Genomic DNA, 21,740 nt, shown 5'->3' with positions numbered 1-21,740 from the left:
CAAATACATTAGTTCAAAATCTTCAGTATGTAAGAAAGTAAAAAAAAAATTCCAAATTAAAGTTCTATACCAAAGTTTGTTTTTATGCTGATATAATAGTAGAGGACACATTCATTCTCAAAGAAGCCTATACTGAAATTTGGACTGTGAAACACTTCGGGTGTTCCCTAAAAAATCTAAGGAAAATATAAAAGATATTTCAGTTAATTTCCTATTATACTTATGCAAATGCTAATAATGGTGCTGTGTGTGCTGCTTTTTAACTATTGTCTTGTCCTTTTATCTCTTCCTTTGATTTTATTTTATTTGTCCTACTATGAGCCCAACCCATTATGAGTAGATTAGCTCATTCTGGATTGAATTAAAACCCCTTTTGATTAAAAAGTATTAAATGTTTTAAACTGTGCTTGGACTGAACTATTTAGGCAGTTTTTGTCAGATGTATGCTGTTGTGTAATTCTGCAGCTTCTGTAGGAGAAAAAAGAATAATAATAAGCCAATATTTCCCGCTAATCTGAAAATCTATGCATTTATTGATCAGGTCACTCCCCTGTTTCTTCGTCTGCCTTCAGAGATTCAAAGATGCTGTGTGCGTGTGTCTGGGTGTGTTGCTCTCTGTCATGCTTATGACTGTGGTATGGGGCGTGTTGGTGGGGGGTTGAGAGGAGGACAGTCAGAGCTGGGCTGGGTCTGGCTCTCTTTGTTCCAGTAGAGAGAAATGATGCTCGCAAACCAAGCAGCGAGGTGAGCTTTTGGTCTTTCCCTTCTCTCCTCTCTTCTCTCCCTCTCCTCCGCCTGCCTCATCCCTCCCCTCTGCTTTGACATTCTTTCTGCATCTTTCTTTTCACTTCCCATCTGTCCCTGCTGCCTCCCCATCAGGCTAAGGGATGCTGCCGTTTGCTAGCCTAATATGGGCCATTGCTGCTGCAGGCTTCATTTTCTCCCTCTCTGCTGTCTGGACCAAACGGTAAAGACAGTGTCTACTGCAGGCAGTAAGCTTGTTTTTGTCTGGCACCGAGGATTCCTTGATGCATTTGTAGCTTTGCTCATGTGTGTTTGGTGCTGTGGGAGTCTGAATGCGTGCGTCTATATGATCATTATGTTCACTTGTTTCCTAGCGACAGAGCAGGCAGAGAGCAAAGAGCTAGGGAGGATTGTGCTGAGTCAAAGCTGCCTGAGTTTCCAGGAAGACGGCATGGAATAATTTTGCAGCTGTGCTTCATTCTGATATAATAATTTCAGTGTTAGGGTGTGTGTGCATTTATCGATCAGATTCCTGTGTGCTGTGTCAATGTCTCTCCTCTCCTCCTAACATGTGAATATGCTTTGATCTAAACTCCTCCATTGTAAACTTGCTTTTCTGTCAAAATGTGAAACTTCATCCAACTTCCCACACAATTGATTGCATATTTTTTAGGGGAATTATTATCAAAACAGCCGGATACAAATCTACTCGACATATTTCAGATATTTATTTGCAATAGGTTCTGAAAACCATGTATCATTTTCCTTCAATTTAGTAATTCTGCATTACATTGTTTTAGTCAAACACAAAACCCTGAAAACCCAAATTAACTGTTGCTATACTGTGAAAAACAATGCAAAAGTCCAAGGAATATAATTACTGTTGCAAAGCACAGCAGTTTTAAAATGACTTTTGGATGAAAGTTTCAACTTTAACAAAAGTTGAAGCTTCCTTGTTAAAGTTGAAACTTTAACAAGGAAGATTTTTTGCAGCCTCTCGTGTTCTTCCTGGCCTTTAAATTGTTACAAGACAAAAACTCCCACCAAATAAGCAGCTACACCACTGAAACTAAAGCTGCACGTAGGCTGGAATAAATGACTGCTTCAAGTTAGTTAACTCTGTTTAGTGTTTTTCAGAAACTTATGCTATTTTTTCCTCTGTGTAGCACTACACTAAGGGTATTTAGTCAGACATACAGTACAGACCAAAAGTTTGGACACACCTTCTCATTGAATTCAATGAGAAAGTGTGTCCAAACTTTTGGTCTGTATTGACCAAAAGTTTGTGGTCAATGTGTGCCAAAAGTTTGGACACACAGTTGTGTCCAAACTTTTGGTCTGTACTGTATGTAAAAATGTATCTATTAAAAAATGTCACTTTCCCCCCCCCCGCCCCTGAAACATTACATAAAAATGTATTGGTATTCTATAAGGAATAGCTTGTCACCGCCCTTTACTCTAGATTTCTTTTGATACTACAAAACAAAATAATCATGAAAAGTCTGAATCAACAATTTTATTACATACATAAATACTCAATAGTTGCATTTCTAAATTAGATTAAGTTACTTTGCCAGGCAGGAAATAAAAAAGGAAAAAAAACACAGAGAACTGATAAGCAGAAACCTGGAGGATGGGTGGAGCTTCTGTGTATAAAATGATGCTGAACATGTTTCATCCCCCTTGAGATCATTCCAGTCTCTTAGTGATGATTTTCTGCTGCATAGAAAACCTCTTAGATGGTGACATCATTTCTACTGGGACATACTGTTGACCGTTTCATACATTTTTCAAAAGCTCCACTTTGTTCCCCTCTGAGTCTTTCTCTCTTCAGGATTGTTGAGTTATTTTTGGATTAGATATTTTTCTGCAGACATTAATTATGATCAGATATCTTGTTGCTGTCTTTTATCTCTCTCTCTCTTAAAAAACCTTATTGGTTCATTCATAATTTGGGCCATTCAACACCTACAGGTGTGTGCCGTACAAATGTGTTGCAAGATGTTAACCTCTACAAAAACCTCCTAATTGCCCCATATTGGCGCAATGCATCTGGGGTCTGTTTAGCTAGTTGAAAAAAGTTTAACGCAAGCCTCGTACCTCTCAGAAAATGCTTATAGTTGTAGATAACTTGAAATTTTTAAGACATTTGCTACATCTGTAAAGATAGGGTTGATAAAAAAGATAGAAGTTTATTACTGGAACTTTGTTCATCAGATAATTACATTATCTGATTATCTCTATGTTATTACTGACAGGAGGCACATCAGTATAATAGCACTGATGAAATACTGTATATCTCTGCTACCAATTACAAGATATTTTTAGCAATAATTTGAAGTAAATCAGGTTTTAATCATCTTTTTCTTTTTTTCCCAAATCTGTTGTTCTTGTTAGATCTGGAACATTAACTTTTAATGTCACATTTTCCTATCAGTCTCTCAATAAATTTAAGTTTAAAATAGTTAAAACTGTGACAGGCAGAGCCCCCTGAGGATCCAAGCTTATCTTCCTGCTAATGTCTTGACCATTATCTATCGTGCTGAACATGATGGAAATAAAATTCTTTCATTTTGCAGTTTGCCTATAAAATACATCAGTTTGTCTCCTTAAATGTGTCATGTTCTGTTTCATTCCAGAATGAGAGCGCCATTGTAAAAGAGAGGGAGCTGTCCCTGGAGCTCCGCAGAATCAGGGATGAAGTTGGTAAGTGGAAACCTCAGGGAGCCGGACTCCCAACATGTACGTGATGGATTACCTCTTCAGAGAAAAGAGGAGGTGGAAACCTGAATTTATAAGAGTTAAGCACTTTTCAATTACACAACTGCATAAAATGGGTTAAATAAACATGCTAACCAGAATGGTTTATTTAAAATCCACTATTTATGAGATGAGGCATAGTACTAAATCTATTATTTTGAACATTTGATGAGTAGCCAATTACCAACATTTGAATCTGGTGAAGTCAGTTTCACCTCTGTATGTTTTCCAGCTGTTAGTGTCGCGCACTGGGAGCAGCTGCAGCAGGAGAAGGAGGATCAGGAGCACCGTTTTGAGGCTGAGCTGCAGGGGCTGCAGGCTCAGCAGCGGAGCGAGCTGGGAGCGCTGGAGGAGAGGCTGAAGGCTCGGCACGCAGAGGAGACCGAGAGCCTGCAGGCCCATCAGCGAGCTGAGCTGGAGGAGCTACAGTTCAGACACCAGGAGCAGGTGCAGCATGCAGAAACAGACTCTAATGTCTTCACTTGCTCAGGATTTTAATGATTTGGCATGAAAACTGAAAATGAAGAACTTTTTGTTGAAAACAAAACTGAAAAATGTTTCAACATTTTCTTTGTAGCTTGAGGAGATGACAGAGAATCATGAGGCATCTTTGACAGAGATGGAGACAGCCCACAATGACACTTTGGACACTTTGCAGGAGGAGCATGCAAGGACAGTAAAGAGTAAGAAGCACTTTTAAAAACTTCTCCTGTGTGTATTCCTCAGTTTGAGACGATAATATGTTATGTCTTTTAAAAGATCTGAAAATGGCTCATGAACAACAGAAAAAGTCTCTAGAGGAAGAGTTTGAGAAGATCAGACTTTCACTCCAGGTATGCGTTTTTTCATTTTAAGGTAAAATTTACCACCAGAAAAAAGCAAATCCCTTGCAGATTTGTGTGCGTTTGATTTCCAGGATCAGGTGGACACGCTTACGTTTCAGAACCGCAGCCTGAGAGATCGAGCCAAACGCTTTGAAGAAGCTCTTCGTAAGAGCACAGATGAGCAGATAGTTGTAAGTTTACATGATGCAGAACACTATAACACACTGACAGCTCTGAAAATACCTGCAGAACAAACAGCGCTTCTCTTTCAGGACGCTTTGGCTCCATATAAGCATATTGATGAGGACCTGAAGAGCCTTAAAGAAGTTCTGGAGATGAAGAATCAACAAATTCATCAACAGGAGCTGAAGATTTCTGAACTGGAGAAAATAGTATGCTTCAACTTTTATTCTGGATATTTTGTAAAGTAACAACAATGACTTTTGAGTGTCTTATTCCTAATTTTTTTTGTAATATTAAATTAAACATAAAGATATACTTGAATTTGATTAAATTGCTATGCAATTCTATCCTTGCAAGAACAGTCAAATAGTAATGGTCTAAATTAAATGATTATTACGTTCGTTACCTTTTTGACTGTAAAATCAAATGGCATTACCATCTATATCATTCAATGGATTCTAATGCTTTAACTTATTTAAAGACTTTAATGTTTTGTGCTGTTTTCTCCTGTGTTTTTGAGCAGGCTGAAAAGAATGTGCACCTAGAGGAGAGACTGCAAGTGTTGCAGCAGCAGAACGAAGACCTGAGAGAGCAGATAGACAAGAATCAAGCTGTGTCCAGGTCTGTTTGTATGTGCATTTAAATTATACATAGGTAATAAGGTTGAGTTCAACACTCACAGCGCATTGCAAAAGTTTATTTCGCCTTTTATCACATTACAACCATAAAGTTAAAAACTGAAAAGTCTGAAACTTGTACATGGAGCCAGTTTTTGCTATAGTTACAGTTATAGTTATAGTTGGCATATGTCTCTATCACTTTTCCACTTCTAAAACCAAATTTCTGCAGGTTTTTCAGTACAAAATGGCTCTTGTTGAGTCGAAGGGTGAACATCTGTGAACATCAGTTTTTAGGTCTTGCTACAAATTTAGGATTTTGACTGGGCCTTTCCAACACATGAGAATAGTTAGATTAAAACCATTCCATTGCTGCATGTTTCAGGTCACTGTCCAGCTGGAAGGTGAACCTCAATGCCATTCTCAAGTCCTTTGTAGTCTGTAGCTTTTTTTATAACTGTTTTTTCTGCTTTATTTTTTTATCTCTGCAGAAAAAAATAGAATTACACCAATCCACCATCATGTTTTACAGTGGGGGTGTTGTATTGCGGATGATGCGTGTGTGTGTGTGTGTTAGCTTTCTGACAAACACAGTTTGCATATAGACCAAAAAGTTTCATCCATGTTTATTGTGTCCCTTATTTCGGTTGACACTGACTAATTGAGACTTTATTTTTGTCTCTCTTTTTTTCTCCCATCAGTGCTGAGAATCTCTGCAGCTCCTCCAGAGATTATCTTAAAAAATATCTAAATAAATGAGTGTGAATAGAGATGCATGCCGCATTTTATAGACATTTTACTGTCACTTCAGTAATGGATGTCACATAAAATCTCAATAAAACACACGTTTGTGGTTGCAGCATCACAACAATGTTAAAGGTTTAAGGGGCATAAACACTGTAGCTATCAAAATGACTTACATTTTTTACTTATGTTCTTTTGTCCCTTTTCTACTTCAGGCAACTCTCTGAAGAGAACGCCAACCTGCAGGTGCACGTGGAGATGGAGAGCAAAGAGAAGAAGCGTCTGAGCCGCACCAACGAGGAGCTGCTGTGGCGTCTGCAGACAGGCGAGCTGAGTCCACACATGACCCCCAGCTCCTCCCCCATCCACCACCCAGCCTCTGGACCGGGCTCCCCCGCCCGCCCCCACTCCTACCACCAGTGACTGTTTGTACCAAACATCTTATTTTATCAGTGTTTTGTTTAACTCTGAAAAAATGTTCCTCTGTTTTAAAGGAATATTATACAATCAGTGGACAAAGAGACAGTAATATGTTCTGTTTGTTTGGGGAGAATCTCCTCTCATTTGATGCATTTCCAAAACACTTTTTTTTTTCTTTGACCTCATGAATTGTACGGATGATTACACAAAGAGTAAAACCTTAGCATGTTTCTCCAGCAGGTGAAAGTTCAGAGAGCATCGCAGTGCCTCATTTACATGTTTATCGCCTCCATTTACATTTTCATCTTCTCCTCCAGCTCTCAGGATGATGGATAAATAAGACATAGTAAACTCAAAAAACATGAAGCGCCTTCAGTCATCCATTCCCTCCCACCAGCAAGGTCCACCTGGGGGTTGGCAGTATTATCAGAAAAAGCCAACTTCAGTTCTTAACATTTTCATGTAGAAACATTTCATTTATCATGAGTGTATGATTTATACCAAGTCATCTAACCCCAAACCATTTATAACTCCACTTTACTGCCAATACAGTGTATGTATATTATGAGTTATTACGTGTGTAGACTCTGTAGATGTATGACTATCTTTGCAGCATGGGTTGTCTTCCGATTAGAACAGATTTTCAGATTATTTCATGTATGTATGATGATAAGAATTAAAAAGAAGCACTTCAACATATTTTGGAGAAGAAAGAACCCTCACCCTCAGTTGAATTAAAGAAAAGGTAGTCAACTCACACAAAATAAAACCACCAAAGATGAAGTTCTTAAACTATGACACTGCATCAGTTACATGCTTGGAACTCAATGCAGAACATTCATGCTTCAGACGAAGCCCCTTGAGTTTTTTTTACATTTTGGGATGTTTCAAACACAAACTTGAATGTTTTTATTTGGATTTCATGAGCTGAAAGCTGAAAAGTATGCCATACATACTGTATGTAAGCTAAAAAAGCATGCATGTAAGATTCCAACATATGATTATTCCTTCATCTAAACCATTCCAATGTAAATCTGGCGATGTGTTTAGGGTTACTGCCCTGCTGGAACCTTTTCATATTCCGGCAGGTTCGTCTTTAATTTAACGCCATTCATTTTCACATCAACTCCGATAAGCTTGATGCTGCTACCACTGTGTTTTCACAGTGGAAATAAAGGTTCTTTATTCAACCTTTATTTAACCACGATAAAACTTCTTGAGATCTCAAGAAAATTTAATGTTAATACCCAATTGCCTGTATTTAGATGAGATTAAATCACATATACATACCATTAGTAACTTCAGAAGTCTTTTTTTTTTATTTGCGAACTACCAATTTCCTTTCATTTTACAATTATGCACTACTTTACATTGGTTTATTATATAAAGTCCTAATAAAAAACATTTAAGTTTGTGGTTGCAACGTGACAAATTGTTGAAAAGCTTAAGGGGTATGAATCCTTTTGCAGCAGTAACAGTTTGCTTTATCTTTTCTGCGCTCTGTTCAGTGTTCTTCATATTTCCATATGTACAGTTTGAGCAGCTAAACCAATTATAAAGTCTCTCCACCATATCTGCAGTGTTCCTGTTTTGCAACATTTCCTGAGTCACTTAGAAGCAAGAAATGAAAGTCTGATGCAATCTTACCTCATTTTTCATTGTTTTGATTAAGCTCAGGATTTGAGAAAATGCATAAGTCATCAAAGGGAAGCAACTGCCATGGTTTTTATTTTATTTAAATTTCATTTATTTTATTCGTTCATGTTTACATATGGCAACCAGCCGTCAGAAGTCTGTCTCAATAAACATTTCTCTTACACAGGCATTTAGATGTTAGAAGTAGGTAGAAATGTTTCAAAAAGGTCTTAGAAAAAAATCACTACTTAAAGTTGCAGTGAGTAACTTTTAGAAACAATATGCTTTTTACATGTTTATTAAAACATGAGAGAGGCAATCTGTGAAAAATTGAGCTCTTCTGCCTTCTCCCTGCGGTCCTACTGCCATCTGCAGAAATACTCCGCTCAGTCAGAAACAACCAATCAGAACCAGGAGGAGGGTCTTACCACTGTCAATCACCCTTGTGTACATGCAGCTCACACACTCCCTTTGCTCTCAGCTAGTTTATCACACTGGAGCCTGCCATGAAAGCTAAGGCTAGTTAGCATGGCCACTGATGACAACAGATGAAAGATTTTTCTGTAACAGTAAGTTCTTTCCCATTGAGCAGTGCATACACGAGCATGATTGACAGAATTAAGACCCTCGTCCTGGCTCTGATTGGTTGTTTCTGACTGGAAGCGGTGTATCACTGCAGACAGCTGCAGGACCACAGGGAGGAAAAGGAGGAGCTCAATTGTTTCCCAGATTATCTGTCTATCTGTTATGCAAAAAACTAATTGATTATTATAGCTCCCTACTGCAGATTTAAGCATTACAGTATTTCATTTATACATTTCATCTATCGTAAAGTGTGTAAACATGTTTAAAGCAGGTATTTGGCTGTGGCTGCGTTTATTGGTAGATAAGATAATTACGTTTATTGGGAAGAGGATTTGTTGTATTCCGACAGTGGAAGTTGCCTTTTTCTACATCAGGTACTCCGATTGCACTGATTGCCTCTGTGTCCTGTGGACACCGTCTTGTACACATTTAATGAATGAATAAGAGTAAAAGCTTTTGTTTACAGTTTTCATGCAATATCAGAGAGAGGTCGCTGCATCACGTGGATGTTGTTACTTCTGTGGATTGTTGTTAAAAATGATTGTAATCAGATATTCCAGAGAAGTTTCCATGAAAGCATGTCTTTATAAGTTTGCTGTGAATTGTTTTTGTTTCTTGCCTACTTCATTCGCTCTCCTCTACTGAAACTGTAACTTAGCTGAGGTTAATAATGAGAGGCTATGGCTGTGTATGTTGCACTTTGTATTTAATTATTAAATCACAATAAGCATAATAAGTACACAAAAACAGTGTTTGGTTTGTATTTGCATTAACGAGTAGCTCTTTTTCCTCCCTATTTGAAACATGCGAACTTACTTTGGGACGAAAATAATTGTGCAGACTACACGGTTCATCACTTTTTCTGCATGAAACTCTGCATCATGTCTATGGGCAGAGGGAAGATGATGGTGGAGTTCTTCTCTGCGGCGATGGAATTGAGAGTCTGCAGGTATCGCAGCTGGAGAGCAGATGGGGCTTCATCGATGACTAGAGCTGCTTCTTTCAGAGCCCGGGAAGCATTCATCTCACCTTCTGCAGCAATGATCTGAAACAGACACAAACAATAACCAGCCTTGCAACCATTTCCTACAATTTTTAAAAAAATTATTTTTAGTGATGTAGAGTGTGATATGGAAAGTAAATCTTCCACTACTGCTCTCACTTTAGCCCTGGCCTCCCGACTGGCCTCCGCCTCTGCAGCCATGGCTCTCTGCAGCTGCTGAGGCAGCTTCACATCCTTGATCTCCACACGCTCCACCTTGATCCCCCATGAGTCGGTGGCTTCATCCAGGGCCTCCTGTATGAGAACAAACACTCCTTCAGCTTCATTTCAGAAACTCAGATTAAATTATTCAAAATATTTTGAGTAAAGATATTTTTAAGGCTGCTATTACCTACATAAATACTCGGAAATTTTAGCATTCAATACATTTCGCATGCAACTACAAAATATTTCCCTCTTCTGGGACTTTAGTGGTAGACAAACTCAAAGCAGTGAATAGTTGTGAAGTGGAAGGAAAATGATTCAGTTTTTACAAATAAAAAATAAATGGTGTAAAGAAAAAACTCCCCTTTGCAGTTTGCCACAAGCTATGTTGAGATTACAGCAAACATGAAAAATGAATTTAGATTTGAACAAAATTTTGAAAAACCTGCTCTATATCATTTTTCTTACTCCTCACAATTATTATTTTCTGTTGGTCAGTCGTAGCAAATCTTAATATATTATAGTTTGTCGTTGTTGAGACAATCACTATGTTTCCATGGGATTGTATTTCATTTCAGTACAATTGACCATTTGTCTCTTGTCTTTTATCTAACCTGCATGCTCACTGAAATTCCTTCTCTGTCAGACAGTAGTTCTGAAAGGTTTTTGGTGCCAAGTACATTCCTCAGAGTGGTTTGAGCAAGCAGCCGTGTGGATGAGTGTGCATTGGACACGTTGGCCACAGCTGAGATGGGACAGTGAATGCGGAAGTAGACAACTCCATCCACGGACACAGTGACCGAGTCTTTGGTCAGGATCTGTGAAAGAATACAGATACAAATGAACAGTACACTGGAAGGTTTATTGGAAACACATCCTGGCTTTACGTTTTATGTACAAAAGGAAAACAGACCTCTTGTGGAGGGATATCAAAAGACACAGTCCTTAGATCAACTTTCACAAAGTTATCAGTGCAGGGCAAAACAAAAAATAGGCCTAGAAAGAGAGAAACATCAAACTGCATCAGTTTCAAGTTCAACTTTTTTCTGAAAATCAGTTTCTGGAATGATCTGGTGTGTACAATCCGTCATGTAAAACTACAAACCTGGTCCTTTAGGTTTCCGATCGGTGATTCGCCCAAGTCTGAAAATGACCGCTCGCTCATACTCCTTTACTATCTGGACACCAATGACAGCAAACAGTGTAGAGAGCAAAATTATTCTGGGAAGAGTTTTTACTTCTTGGATGTAAAAGCATTCACATTCCTTAGACTTTTTTTCACAATTTTGTCAGATTACAATAAAAAGTATGCATTTTATACTATATTTAGATCCATCCATCTTTCATTAATGCTGCCACAACATTTTCTCTGTGGATAATGTATGTTTTTTTTATTATTATTTAGGCTAAAATTCTTCATCTTCATCTTTCAGCAATTGTTTTCGTTTTTCCACTGTTTTGTAAAAGCTGGATTTTTTCATGAACCTGAGTTGTTAATCCCCACACCTCCTCTAGCAATGGCCCTCTTGGCTTCTTCTCTGATAAATGCTCTCATTGTTTGACTTGTCAGTTTAGGTTTTTGGGTGTTGTTCTATGACCTAATCCTGCTCTACACTTCTCAACAACGGTTTGCCCTGTTTGCTCTTTCTTATACATTTTGTTCACTGAATTGATCTAAAAATCCTCAGAGAAAACAGGATTATCTGGTTGCCCCAGATTTCATTTAGGGGTATCCGAGTAAAGGGTACTAAAAACAAATGCATGCCACACTAAGGTTTTTATTTTTTGTAAAAGTAAAATGGAAGACGTGTATGTATTATTTTCCTTCCAGTTCACAATGAAACCCTCCACTGTTTTGGTCTGTTGCATGCAGCCTGATCAGCAACAAATAAGAACATTTTCTTACCTTGACACACATAAACAACGTGATTGGGAAGGTTAGCGCTATAAACAGGAGGGATATAAATACCAGCAGCCAACCAAAACATTCCAACCTCCCTGCATTTTTATCTGTGGAGAGAGAGAAGTTCAAAGTACAATGGGAAGTGTCTGCTTTGTTAAAGTTAGATTCTGTTCGATAAGCCATGAAAACACACATCTCTTGTAGTAAGATTGTTGATGGCAGATTAGAAAGTAGTACAATCCAGTGGGAGAACACAGAACATCCTCGCTGTCACGTAAGGGCTGCAGTAAATTCACACATCTCATTTGTAACTAATGATGTAATTAATCTCACAGGGAAACTATGAAGACCTAAAGGTTGTCTCAATCAAGAGATGTTTCGCAAACCAACTGATATATCATTGTAAATTACTGTCATCATTTCTAGTAACACCAACAAGGAGGATTTGTTTCTCATCTCTTTTGAATTTCTTAAGATGCTGCTTTTTGATATCTTGAGGCCTACTTCATGTTGTCATGCAGGTTCTAGTCAAATGATTTCTTGCTTTTACAGGTAATGTGCTAATTAGGGCTGGGTCTGACTAGTTTAATTGACCAAATTGACCAGGTTTATTTGTAGTTAATTTTTCAGTTGAAAGAAAGGAAACACGTTTTTCATATAGGATCAGGTTGGTTTGGATACCATTTATGATTTTATGATAAATAAAATCATGATTGAAATTAGATTTTTGTATTTAAGTGGGTTATCTTTGTATGATATTAAAATTTGTTCAAAGGTCTAAAAGATTTAGAGGGTACAAAAAAGCAAAACCTGATTAAATCTGTAAACGGCAGCAAATACTTTTTTATTAGGCTGAAAACAAAATCTGACAGTTTAAGTCAAACTAGGCTATAAACGGTTTTGATTGCTTTTGTTTAACTAATTTTAGTAATTTTTAGTGTTTAGTGATTTGTATTCTCTCGAACACAGTACTTTGTGGAGGGGAGACAAAAGAGTGGCTGTTAGTGATTAAAACCTCCACCTCTTTGCTGGCCAACATGATCAAGGTCGAATTTTAAGCAAGAGGAAAATTCCTTACCGTCCCATCTCTTATTAATTTAGAATAAGAGGTGCTGTATACAATTGTACTTCCATAGCTTCATTTAACATTTCTGTGCAATCATAACTGGAAAAAATGTACATACTTATCCCAGCTAAATTTTCAACACAGAATGTGAATTTGGATTATGGATGAAAAGAAATAAATCAATTCAGTCAGTGAGGGTAGAGCTAGTGAGAAATATAGCAGCCAATGAATGGTGATCTAGAACACTAGCCATCAAAACGTATATGTACTAATTTAATAATAACATATATTACAATGTGAAAAAATACTTACTTTAAAAAATGTAATACAATAAAAAGATAAAAGCAGACATTTGCCTCAGAACAATAATTCATTTTATCCCCCTCATTTGGAGCTAACGAACATTTCAAACCTACAACATGTATCCATAATGGTTATGGGAAGATCTTAAAAAAGTACTTACCTTCAACATTTTCTTCACTGATCTGAAGTTTGCGTGGAGTAACCATCTCCACTGTGCTGGATGTTGTTGAGATCATTGGAGAGAAGTCTGACACTTGGAGCTGCAGCGGCACACTTGTTTACTTCCCTCCTCTGTCTGTGGGGCGTGGTCTATCCATTTCTCTCATCCTGCCTTGTACAAATCTATTGCTGTGGTAACCTGAACCACAGTGCATCCAGCCTTTGCATGTTTTCCACAGTTGAGAACTCCAAATTCAGTCCTCTTGGTATCCTATTATCTTCTTGCCCTTGCAGGATTCGGTCACTTGTTGACTGCAGATGATGAATAAATAATCACGTCCTGAAACATGAGGCTTTATGTGGTGAGACAGCGTGACCATTCTCTTGTTTCACTTTAACGAGAAAAAAATTAAGTCCTTCCACAGAAATGACTTACAGAAGTTTATTACTTTCTCGCTAATGTCTTTTTCATCGACTGCAAAAAGGAAATACAGCCTTTTCACAACATTAGGGGTGTGATAACCACATTCATATTGTTCACAGAGAAAGTAAGAAGGCTTGAATGGGAAATTCAATAAAACCTGTTGACTCTAAGCATGTCACTTAGTTATCTTGGACTGATGAGAAATATTTCTGTTAGACTAGAATAAATTCACTGATTCACTTTAATACATAAGCAAGGTTCTCCAATTATTATATTTTGCCTTAAAATGTATAACCCTTTCACTCCCCAAACAGTAATATTTCATTAAACAATAAAGACTTCACATTATTTTAATTTAGAATAAAATACATAGTCAATTCAAAGTCTTCAAGATGCCGATGACCTTTGGTTGCAAAACAAGTCCAAATCAACATTAAGTTTTTTTGTCAGTAACCTGTATTCGCTTTTATTGTCTCTAAACTTTGTAACGTGCATTATCGGGCATACATCTCCACTTTGGTGTCATCCATATCTAAAAGCAGTCAAGAAGATGGACATGGTTTTATCCACAGTGTGGCTGCTAAACAAGCCACACTAGTTCAGTTTATTTATTTTTTTTTTTTTTTAGCATTTTACTGTTATGACCTTCGACATGGCTGAGGCTTGTGGAGTCTGAGACAGAGTTTGAGTGTCTTTTGAAATTTCTTTGAGCACTGCACATCAAACTTTGTGATGTCTACTCCTGGAATGAATGATAAATGATTTTCAACTTTAGAAAAATCCTTCTTAATGTAGAATGGACTTCGAATACTATAGATATGGCATTATGGCAAGATCACCAATGATGTTTATCTTATTGACATTGTGTTAAAGACCAGCTAAATGACAGAACTCCAGGTTTTGATGAGCCGCTAACACTTGATGATTAGTTAACCAAAAGGCTGCCTTCTTCCAAGATTTTTCCAAATATAACTTGAGAAGGCTACATAAAGATGTATTTTTAAACAAAAAACATCAATTTTAGGATATGCGCAATGCAAGATATTTTCCCTGCTACAAGAGCATTCCTATTTTCCATTAGAACTAATTTCCCTGCTGGGATGAATAAAGTACTTCTATTCTATTTACATACAGTAGTTTGCAAGTAAAAGGTCTATGCAAATATTCCATTAGAGGAATTTACGTTTTTAGAGTTTTGACATTTTATGAAAACTGAAGAATTGAACTGTTCAGTCACTTTGATCCTTCAGTTTCGCTACAGTTAAACAATTATTGCACTTGTTCTAATTATCCATTGATTAGGTGAAATTTTTTTATATGTTCATACCAAGTAAAAAATATGAAGCCATGACATGAATATTTGTATTAAAACTTTATTTAAAATGATTTTGACCAAACATTTTGTATCATCACTATCAGGCCCCCACTGTGTCCATCATAAATTTACGGCTGAACTCATAAGCTAGGAAGAGCGCTCCGTTGGCAGGGAAGGTGCGTATCATGGTAGGAGTCAAACCAGAGTACAGAGCCGTGAAACCTGTAAGGCAGAAACAGTCAAACAGTGGCTATAAAATGCAAAACCTGTACAATACTCTTACAGTGAGACATTATCCTCACAACTCCAGCAAGTTTTTGAGTTTCATCACTCATTTAACTTGTAAGTTAGCTTTGCCGCATGCAGTTTTATGTTACTGTTTAGGATAACATGCATTTATGACATTCTGCACATGAATATGTGTGACATTTTTCAATATATTTTCAAACATCTGCTATATTAGCAAAGCTGTATATAAATGCAAAAATGATTAACAATGTTAAATATTTGTGGTTCTCAGTGCTTTAGGGCTTAATTTTAGATCTTGATATTTTAGACTGCAACAACTGAATGTGTTTGTCATATAGTATCTCCATAACTCCAGCAAGAGAAACGTGTGATGTTGTCTCTATTGGGGATTGCTGTGCTAGCTATCAGCCATGCCCAGTATTCTACAACTGCTAACTGCATTTGCTGTCACAGTAGGCAAACATTGCATCGTCAAAGCTTACCCTCAGTGCGTATAATACCCATGAAGGTCTTCATGAAACCCTCTTGCCTCCCAGCTAAAGAGTAGACTTGAATCCTAGACTTCACACAATCTATTGGATAGACCACTAGCCAAAGACAAGCCCCTCCAAATCCACCGCTGAACATAAGTGGAAGAATGCCTGCAAACAAAGATGTCAGTTTGCAGAGTAGCTTTAAGCACAGACATCAAAACTAAAATTAAATGAACCTACCTATACTGTCTTTGTCTGTCCCCATATGGTGTGCAAATGTAGTCCGACATACTTCGTAGGCACCAAAGAAGCAGAAGTAACCTGGTATTTCCCTGACAATGGTTGAGGTGAGTCCCTGGTAGAAACCCAAAGGACCATTTGTCCTCAGCACAGTCTTAACCACAGACCAGACGGTGCTAATGTCCCACCACAAATACAGAAAGGAAAGGTGAAATCAGCCAAAACTGAAAATGCTTTGTATATTCCAACATCTCTGATGAAACGGACCTTCGCTGTCCTTTTGCAACTTTTCCAGTCTCCTCCATTTCATGCATGGCCTGTAGGCGACATTTCACCAGCTCTGTGGGGCAAATGGCCATGGAGGAGAAGATGGAAGCTAAAGACCCTGCAGAAGCTTTTTGGACATCACTGAACACAAACAGAAAATGTATCAATGTATAAAGATGAGTGACAGTCCTCAGACACAATGGTACACATTGATGCAAAGGTTGAAATGACTGCTATGAATTTGCACAGAATAATCAAGATTTAATATGCTTATATTGTTACATGTGTGTTAGGTAACAAGAATCAACTTTAGTTAAGTGTTCTTTTAGTAATTAGTCCAAAAATACTTTATTAATGCCAAAGAAAAATTAAGAGGTTTTTCTAACTCATATTATCCAAGTTTATTCAAAAACTGTACAGGGTTAAGAATGTTCTAGATTTCATGAAGAATTCTTTCTTCCAAAATAATCTCCAGAGGTCCTACAGTACACCCCAGAGCAGAACTAGACTTCTAGTCAAAATTATCAGAAATATTGTGCACCTAATGTCTTAACAAATAAATGTTTCTTAAATATCAATATTGCTTGCTACAAGTTGGAAAAATTGCGGGAGCTCATTAAGCCATAAGATCCTGTTACCAGCACTTCTTCAAAGAGATCTGCAAATTGTACAGATTTTAAAACTTTACAAAACATTTATGTGGTGGCCTAACAGTGTTTTTCAACCCTGGTCCTCAAGGCACGCTGCTCTGCAAGTTTTAGGCATTCCCCTGCTTCAGCACACATGATTTCAATAGATGGCTGACTAATGGGGTTTTACTGAATTGCTATCATCTGAATGTGGTATGTTGCATGCTAAAACATGCAGATCAGTGTTCATTGAAGAACAGGGTTGGGAAACAGATGAACAAATATATTTGTCCACAGTGAAACTTTTAGTTGAAATAAAAGAAACAGAAATCCTCATCAGTTTCAAACCTGAGCTCTGCTCCTTTATCCATCCTTAACAAAAGACGGACAGTGTCCTGGCACAGGCCATAACTCAAGAAGAGCACCGCATTCTCACTGATGTTGGCCAGGAGGGCTGGTGTGGTGCCTTTGTAGAGACCACGGAGTCCCACCTGTTTGAAACTTGAAATGAAGCAGTGGATGAAGCCACGGTACATGCTGGGAAACGTCTGCATCTTCACCTTGATGGTGTCAAATGGCTGACCGCTTAGCACGCAGGCTGTACCACCTAAAATAGGACAGTTTAAGTTTTACAAAGCAGAACAAACATTTTCTACTTCACCATTAAAGTATATGTAAATATGGCTAGGAAATAATCAAGTTCAATTGTGTTATATTGGACTTCTATATTACAGATCAACAAACAACATGTCTTAGCAAATAAATATCTGAAAAGTGTGTGTGGCACACATTTGTATCCAGCTCTCCGGAGTAAATATATTGTAAAACGACCTTTCACTGTGATTAGGGACCGAGATTTCCTCTTTGTAGTGGCTTGTAGAAAACTCCAAATCAGAGCTCTTATTGGTTTCTTTCAACAAGTGCTTTTTCTTGCAGCTATATCATAAAAGGCAGACTTGTAGTGGCCAAAATTAGCATTCTATCACCCAACTGTAGATCTCTGCATAACTGGTCCTTAAAAAGCATGAATATGTAGTCTAATTCGACTGATATACCTTTAATTAACAGAATGAAGGTTTAAGAAAATAATGAACTCACCTGCTGCTCCTGCTGAAAAGTCAATGAGTGCCTGTATTACAGGATGTGGAGCCATGATGATGAAGCCTGTGTACATATAAACAAACCTGAGGGTCAAATCTTTTTTTAATTCATAAAAAAGAGTCACAAACCCTAGAGCCCATGTAACTTTAGAGCAGAAAAAGAAAAGCACCCAGTAAGAGAACTCCTCTTACTGGGTGTAATTCACCCAGTACATACCTTTATATTTCACACTCACCTGTTCTGTAGTCACCTTAACTCGGATTTAGAGTATGACAGGTAAGACGGTGTTATTTGTTAATCGAAGCGTTACTTTACTTTTTGTCCCCACAAGAACCACTCAGGTAAAACTGTTCACCCCACTTTCCAGGAAAGGTTAACAGAGCTCTCACACAGCCCGAAGAAACGAGCTAACGTCGGTGCTCCGTGGTGAACTTCCGTCTCCCTTGAGCCCTGAAGATGTGGCGCACACCCTACGTAAGCGCGTCAAGAGACTGATATCAATGACAGAAGACAGAAATGAGACGCTCTCTGAAAGTAACATGGAATCAATTTAGACATGACTACAAAGGTTCGGAACAGAAAGTTAGTATATGTTTTCTGTTTATATATTCTCGTAAAGCCTCAAACTCAGAATGACCGAAATAAAATCTACTAAACCCTCTAGTGACAGAATAGGTTATTCGAACACAGTTGAGATTGTAATACCTAATATTATCCACAAGATGTCAGCAGACTCCACGGATGCCTTGAAATTTGTAGTTAACTCTAACTCTATCTATCTATCTATCTATCTATCTATCTATCTATCTATCTATCTATCTATCTATCTATCTATCTATCTATCTATCTATCTATCTATCTATCTATCTATCTATCTATCTATCTATCTATCTATCTATCTATCTATCTATCTACCGAGCATTTTAGTGCAAAATAAGGGTAGTCGAAATTACTTGAATATCCTTATTTAGGAATATATATACATTTTTAAGAATAAGTTGCTGTGCTGATGCTGTGATTCATAAGGGGAGGAATAGAATGCAAACCTAGCAAAAAAACATAGTTGCATAATAAATCAGTTTCTTTTTTTATGCTGCTGCTTCTCGTTTAAGATTTCTCATTGCGTTTGGATGTTTGAATCCACCATTTCCTGAGATCCAGTGAAATATGAAAGTATTTGGTAAATGGGTTGTCCTAATTTCTTTGTGCAATATGGTACAATTCAATTCTATTCTATTCTGAAAGAGAGAGCTGGAGAGAGAAAGAAAAAAGAGAGAGAGAATGGGAGAGGCAAACAGAGAGAGAGAGAGAAAGAGAGAGACTGACAAAGAGAGAGAGAAATAGAGAGAGATCAAAAAGACGTTATGTTGTCCAGATGTTGCAAAAGGGGCTTTTTTGATGAATCATTATGTGCATCACAACTGCACTGCACTTTTGATCCATTTAGAACATACCCTTTTAACATTTCTTGCTCTTGATCATTATGGGGGCTCAGCTAACATGTTGCCTGAGAATTTTTTTTATCTACCATTTAAAAGCTTCCATTGTTTTTTAACGTAGGCAAAAAACATTCCAGACTGAATAAAGAGTATTTTTGAATAGCAATTATCAAATCTTGCCACAGATGTTTAAGTGGGGTTAGGTCTGGATATTGCCATGTTATACTATTCTATGACAGCTATGACTGTATGATCTGTTGGAAGGTAACCTCTGCTATTGGATAAAGTGTTTTGCAGATTTTCTTCCTTCAACTTCAGCTACATCTTGCTTCAGGTGACCCTAATGAAAACATTTCGTCATTCAGCTTGATGCTGCCACCACATTCATCAACCAACTAATCAGAAACATTGATTTGATTCTTGGTTTTTTGTTGTTATGTTTTTTTTACCTAAAAAATTGCACCATGGAAAATATAACTAGCCTAATTTTATTTGAAAACTAAATGTTTTTTTAATTTACAATACTTGATTTCATCTGCTCTACCTTGAACTCACAGTCTAAATATACACTATATATATATATACTGTATATATATATATATATATATATATATATATATATATATATATATATTCAATCATGTTCAATAAATTAGAATGTGTGTTCCAATGAAGCTCATTTGTGAGACAGAAAGTAACTTTTGAAAACTTTATTCTTATAGTATTTAACAGAAACAAGAAAAAAGGGTGTAATTAAATGTCTTTCTTTGTGTGTTACTGAAATAGGCAAGTGTTACTGCACTTTTTAATAATATAATATAATATAATATAATATAATATAATATAATATAATATAATATAATTCTAGGGGAGAAATTTACAACAAAAATTGTTATAGAAGCCAGATTACTTTAGAGAAAGTCGATTAAACTGACATTTAAAAGTACTTTGGAAGACTATCTGAGAACTAAATGTATTTTTGGTCCTTCTCAGAATAAAACCAGAGGAGCTTTTAAAATAGCATTCATTGGTGGCTCAGGGCTGTCAGTCAAATGTGGGTGGTATCAGTTGACAAATGAGACTTCCAGTAAGTCCTCCTCACATGCTCTACAACACAGAGTCAACAGGCTGTGCGGGACATCAGACGGAACATCACCACGACTGGACAACATAAACAAACCAGCGATCCAGCAGAACCGTCCCACCAACTCAACTTTAGCCCCCTTGAAAGACCACTCGGTCGCAGACTTTTTTCAACTGCTTCACGTTTCCACCGGCTTGGGATGTAACTTCCAGTGAGGATTTTGCGCCCAGGCGGAGCACTGAGACTTTTCTTGAGTTTCTTAACATTTCAAAAACGTAAGTTTTGACTTATTTAGAAGGTGTCACACTTATATGACATTGTAAGAACACTCGGTCATCTCTCGACACCATGGCGGAAGCGGCCCAGCAGCCACACCTGGTGGAAATCGACCCGGATTTCGAGCCCCTTCCGCGGCCCCGGTCGTGCACTTGGCCCCTGCCCCGGCCGGAGTTCATCAACCCGGGAGACTCCAACACCTCGTCGCCGGTGCCGTCCGTGAAGCAGGAGCCCGGCGTTGGCAATGCGGAGTTCATCAACAATCTGAGCCTGCTGGAGGAGAATGAAGACTTCACGGAGCAGAAGCCGGTCATCCTGTGCAGCGAGTTTCAGTGTCAGGAAAACTGCGTCCACCAGCAAGCCCAACAGCAACATCATCACCAGCATCAGCAGCAGCACCCAAACCCGCAACTCCCGCATCAGCAGCAGCAGCAGCAGCAGCAGGTGCCTCTGCTCTCCACCCCGGTGGGCTCCTCACCTTCGGCAGCCGCAGCAGCTGCTGCAGCCGCTGCACAGAGGAAGAGCAGCTCCTCTCGGCGGAACGCATGGGGGAATATGTCATATGCAGACCTCATAACCAAAGCTATTGAAAGTTCTCCAGAGAACAGACTAACGCTGTCTCAGATTTATGACTGGATGGTGAAAAGTGTGCCTTACTTCAAGGACAAGGGAGACAGCAACAGCTCTGCAGGCTGGAAGGTATGTCTGACTGTTTTCATACTTGCTTCTTGGAGTTTACTGTGGACAACATTAGCGATGCACCAATCATGTTTTTTTCCTGACTGATACCCATTACCGATTTTTTTTGAAGAAGTAAAAATACATTTTAAATTGGGGTTTGTCACAGTCTTTTAACTAAATTGTAATTTGACTTTACTCACAATTTAGTCAGTTGACAATAGTGTAAAGCTATATTCAAATACTTTTTAGTTCACTTTTATCAGGAAAATATATATATTTTTTACATCAAAGTCTAATATTTATTTTAGAATGCAATAGAAATAAACTTATATCTTGCAACACAAACAATCTATCCCACCGTTCCTCAAGCTAAAATTAAATATGGATCCTTCCAGTATTTTTACAATTAAGT

The 21,740-nt window shown here is 37.8% G+C and overlaps 3 protein-coding genes across 4 annotated transcripts; 2 read left to right on the top strand and 1 right to left on the bottom strand.

Moving 5' to 3' along the window:
* Window positions 1–800: 800 nt before the first annotated feature.
* Window positions 801–6,393, top strand: LOC116707885 (microtubule-associated tumor suppressor candidate 2-like). 2 transcript variants are annotated; one of them, XM_032545563.1, is made up of 9 exons: window positions 801–967; window positions 3,384–3,450; window positions 3,737–3,951; window positions 4,082–4,187; window positions 4,264–4,337; window positions 4,421–4,519; window positions 4,601–4,720; window positions 5,032–5,132; window positions 6,088–6,393. In XM_032545563.1, exons 1-9 carry the CDS (start codon window positions 911–913, stop codon window positions 6,293–6,295), a joined length of 1,047 nt encoding a protein of 348 aa, XP_032401454.1. In that variant the 5' UTR covers window positions 801–910; the 3' UTR covers window positions 6,296–6,393. The 2 variants fall into 2 exon arrangements, with proteins under 2 accessions (XP_032401454.1, XP_032401455.1); XM_032545564.1 differs by having other exon boundaries at window positions 808–967; window positions 5,035–5,132.
* A 771-nt stretch (window positions 6,394–7,164) lies between these two features.
* LOC116707971 (uncharacterized) lies at window positions 7,165–18,541 on the bottom strand. Its single transcript, XM_032545677.1, has 14 exons — window positions 18,084–18,541; window positions 17,846–17,911; window positions 17,096–17,354; window positions 16,119–16,259; window positions 15,852–16,027; window positions 15,621–15,779; window positions 14,993–15,111; window positions 13,152–13,269; window positions 11,626–11,729; window positions 10,825–10,897; window positions 10,633–10,715; window positions 10,334–10,537; window positions 9,675–9,809; window positions 7,165–9,557 (listed from the first exon to the last, which is right to left on the bottom strand). Exons 2-14 carry the CDS (start codon window positions 17,898–17,900, stop codon window positions 9,366–9,368), a joined length of 1,818 nt encoding a protein of 605 aa, XP_032401568.1. The 5' UTR covers window positions 17,901–17,911; window positions 18,084–18,541; the 3' UTR covers window positions 7,165–9,365.
* A 1,714-nt stretch (window positions 18,542–20,255) lies between these two features.
* Window positions 20,256–21,471, top strand: LOC116737237 (forkhead box protein O1-A-like). Its single transcript, XM_032590279.1, has one exon. It carries the CDS (start codon window positions 20,720–20,722, stop codon window positions 21,431–21,433), a length of 714 nt encoding a protein of 237 aa, XP_032446170.1. The 5' UTR covers window positions 20,256–20,719; the 3' UTR covers window positions 21,434–21,471.
* Window positions 21,472–21,740: the final 269 nt, after the last annotated feature.

This window comes from Xiphophorus hellerii, chromosome 18 (assembly GCF_003331165.1).
Source record: "Xiphophorus hellerii strain 12219 chromosome 18, Xiphophorus_hellerii-4.1, whole genome shotgun sequence".
NCBI lineage: Eukaryota > Metazoa > Chordata > Actinopteri > Cyprinodontiformes > Poeciliidae > Xiphophorus > Xiphophorus hellerii.
The sequence above is the reverse complement of the archived record's forward strand: the minus strand, read 5'-3'. Positions and strand labels throughout refer to the sequence as shown.

Bases quoted from the DNA above. Each gene is read 5' to 3' on its own strand.
- LOC116707885 (XM_032545563.1), top strand. From the start codon at position 911: ATGGGCCATTGCTGCTGCAGGCTTCATTTTCTCCCTCTCTGCTGTCTG. The intron at 3,451-3,736 runs GTAAGTGGAAAC...TATGTTTTCCAG, and splicing joins CAGAATCAGGGATGAAGTTG to CTGTTAGTGTCGCGCACTGG. The intron at 4,721-5,031 runs GTATGCTTCAAC...TGTGTTTTTGAG, and splicing joins TTTCTGAACTGGAGAAAATA to CAGGCTGAAAAGAATGTGCA.
- LOC116707971 (XM_032545677.1), bottom strand. From the start codon at position 17,900: ATGGCTCCACATCCTGTAATACAGGCACTCATTGACTTTTCAGCAGGA. The intron at 13,270-14,992 runs TGATAGTGATGA...GGAGGGAAGTAA, and splicing joins TGATGGACACAGTGGGGGCC to ACAAGTGTGCCGCTGCAGCT. The intron at 10,538-10,632 runs GTCTGTTTTCCT...ATTCTTTCACAG, and splicing joins TTGATATCCCTCCACAAGAG to ATCCTGACCAAAGACTCGGT.
- LOC116737237 (XM_032590279.1), top strand. From the start codon at position 20,720: ATGGCGGAAGCGGCCCAGCAGCCACACCTGGTGGAAATCGACCCGGAT.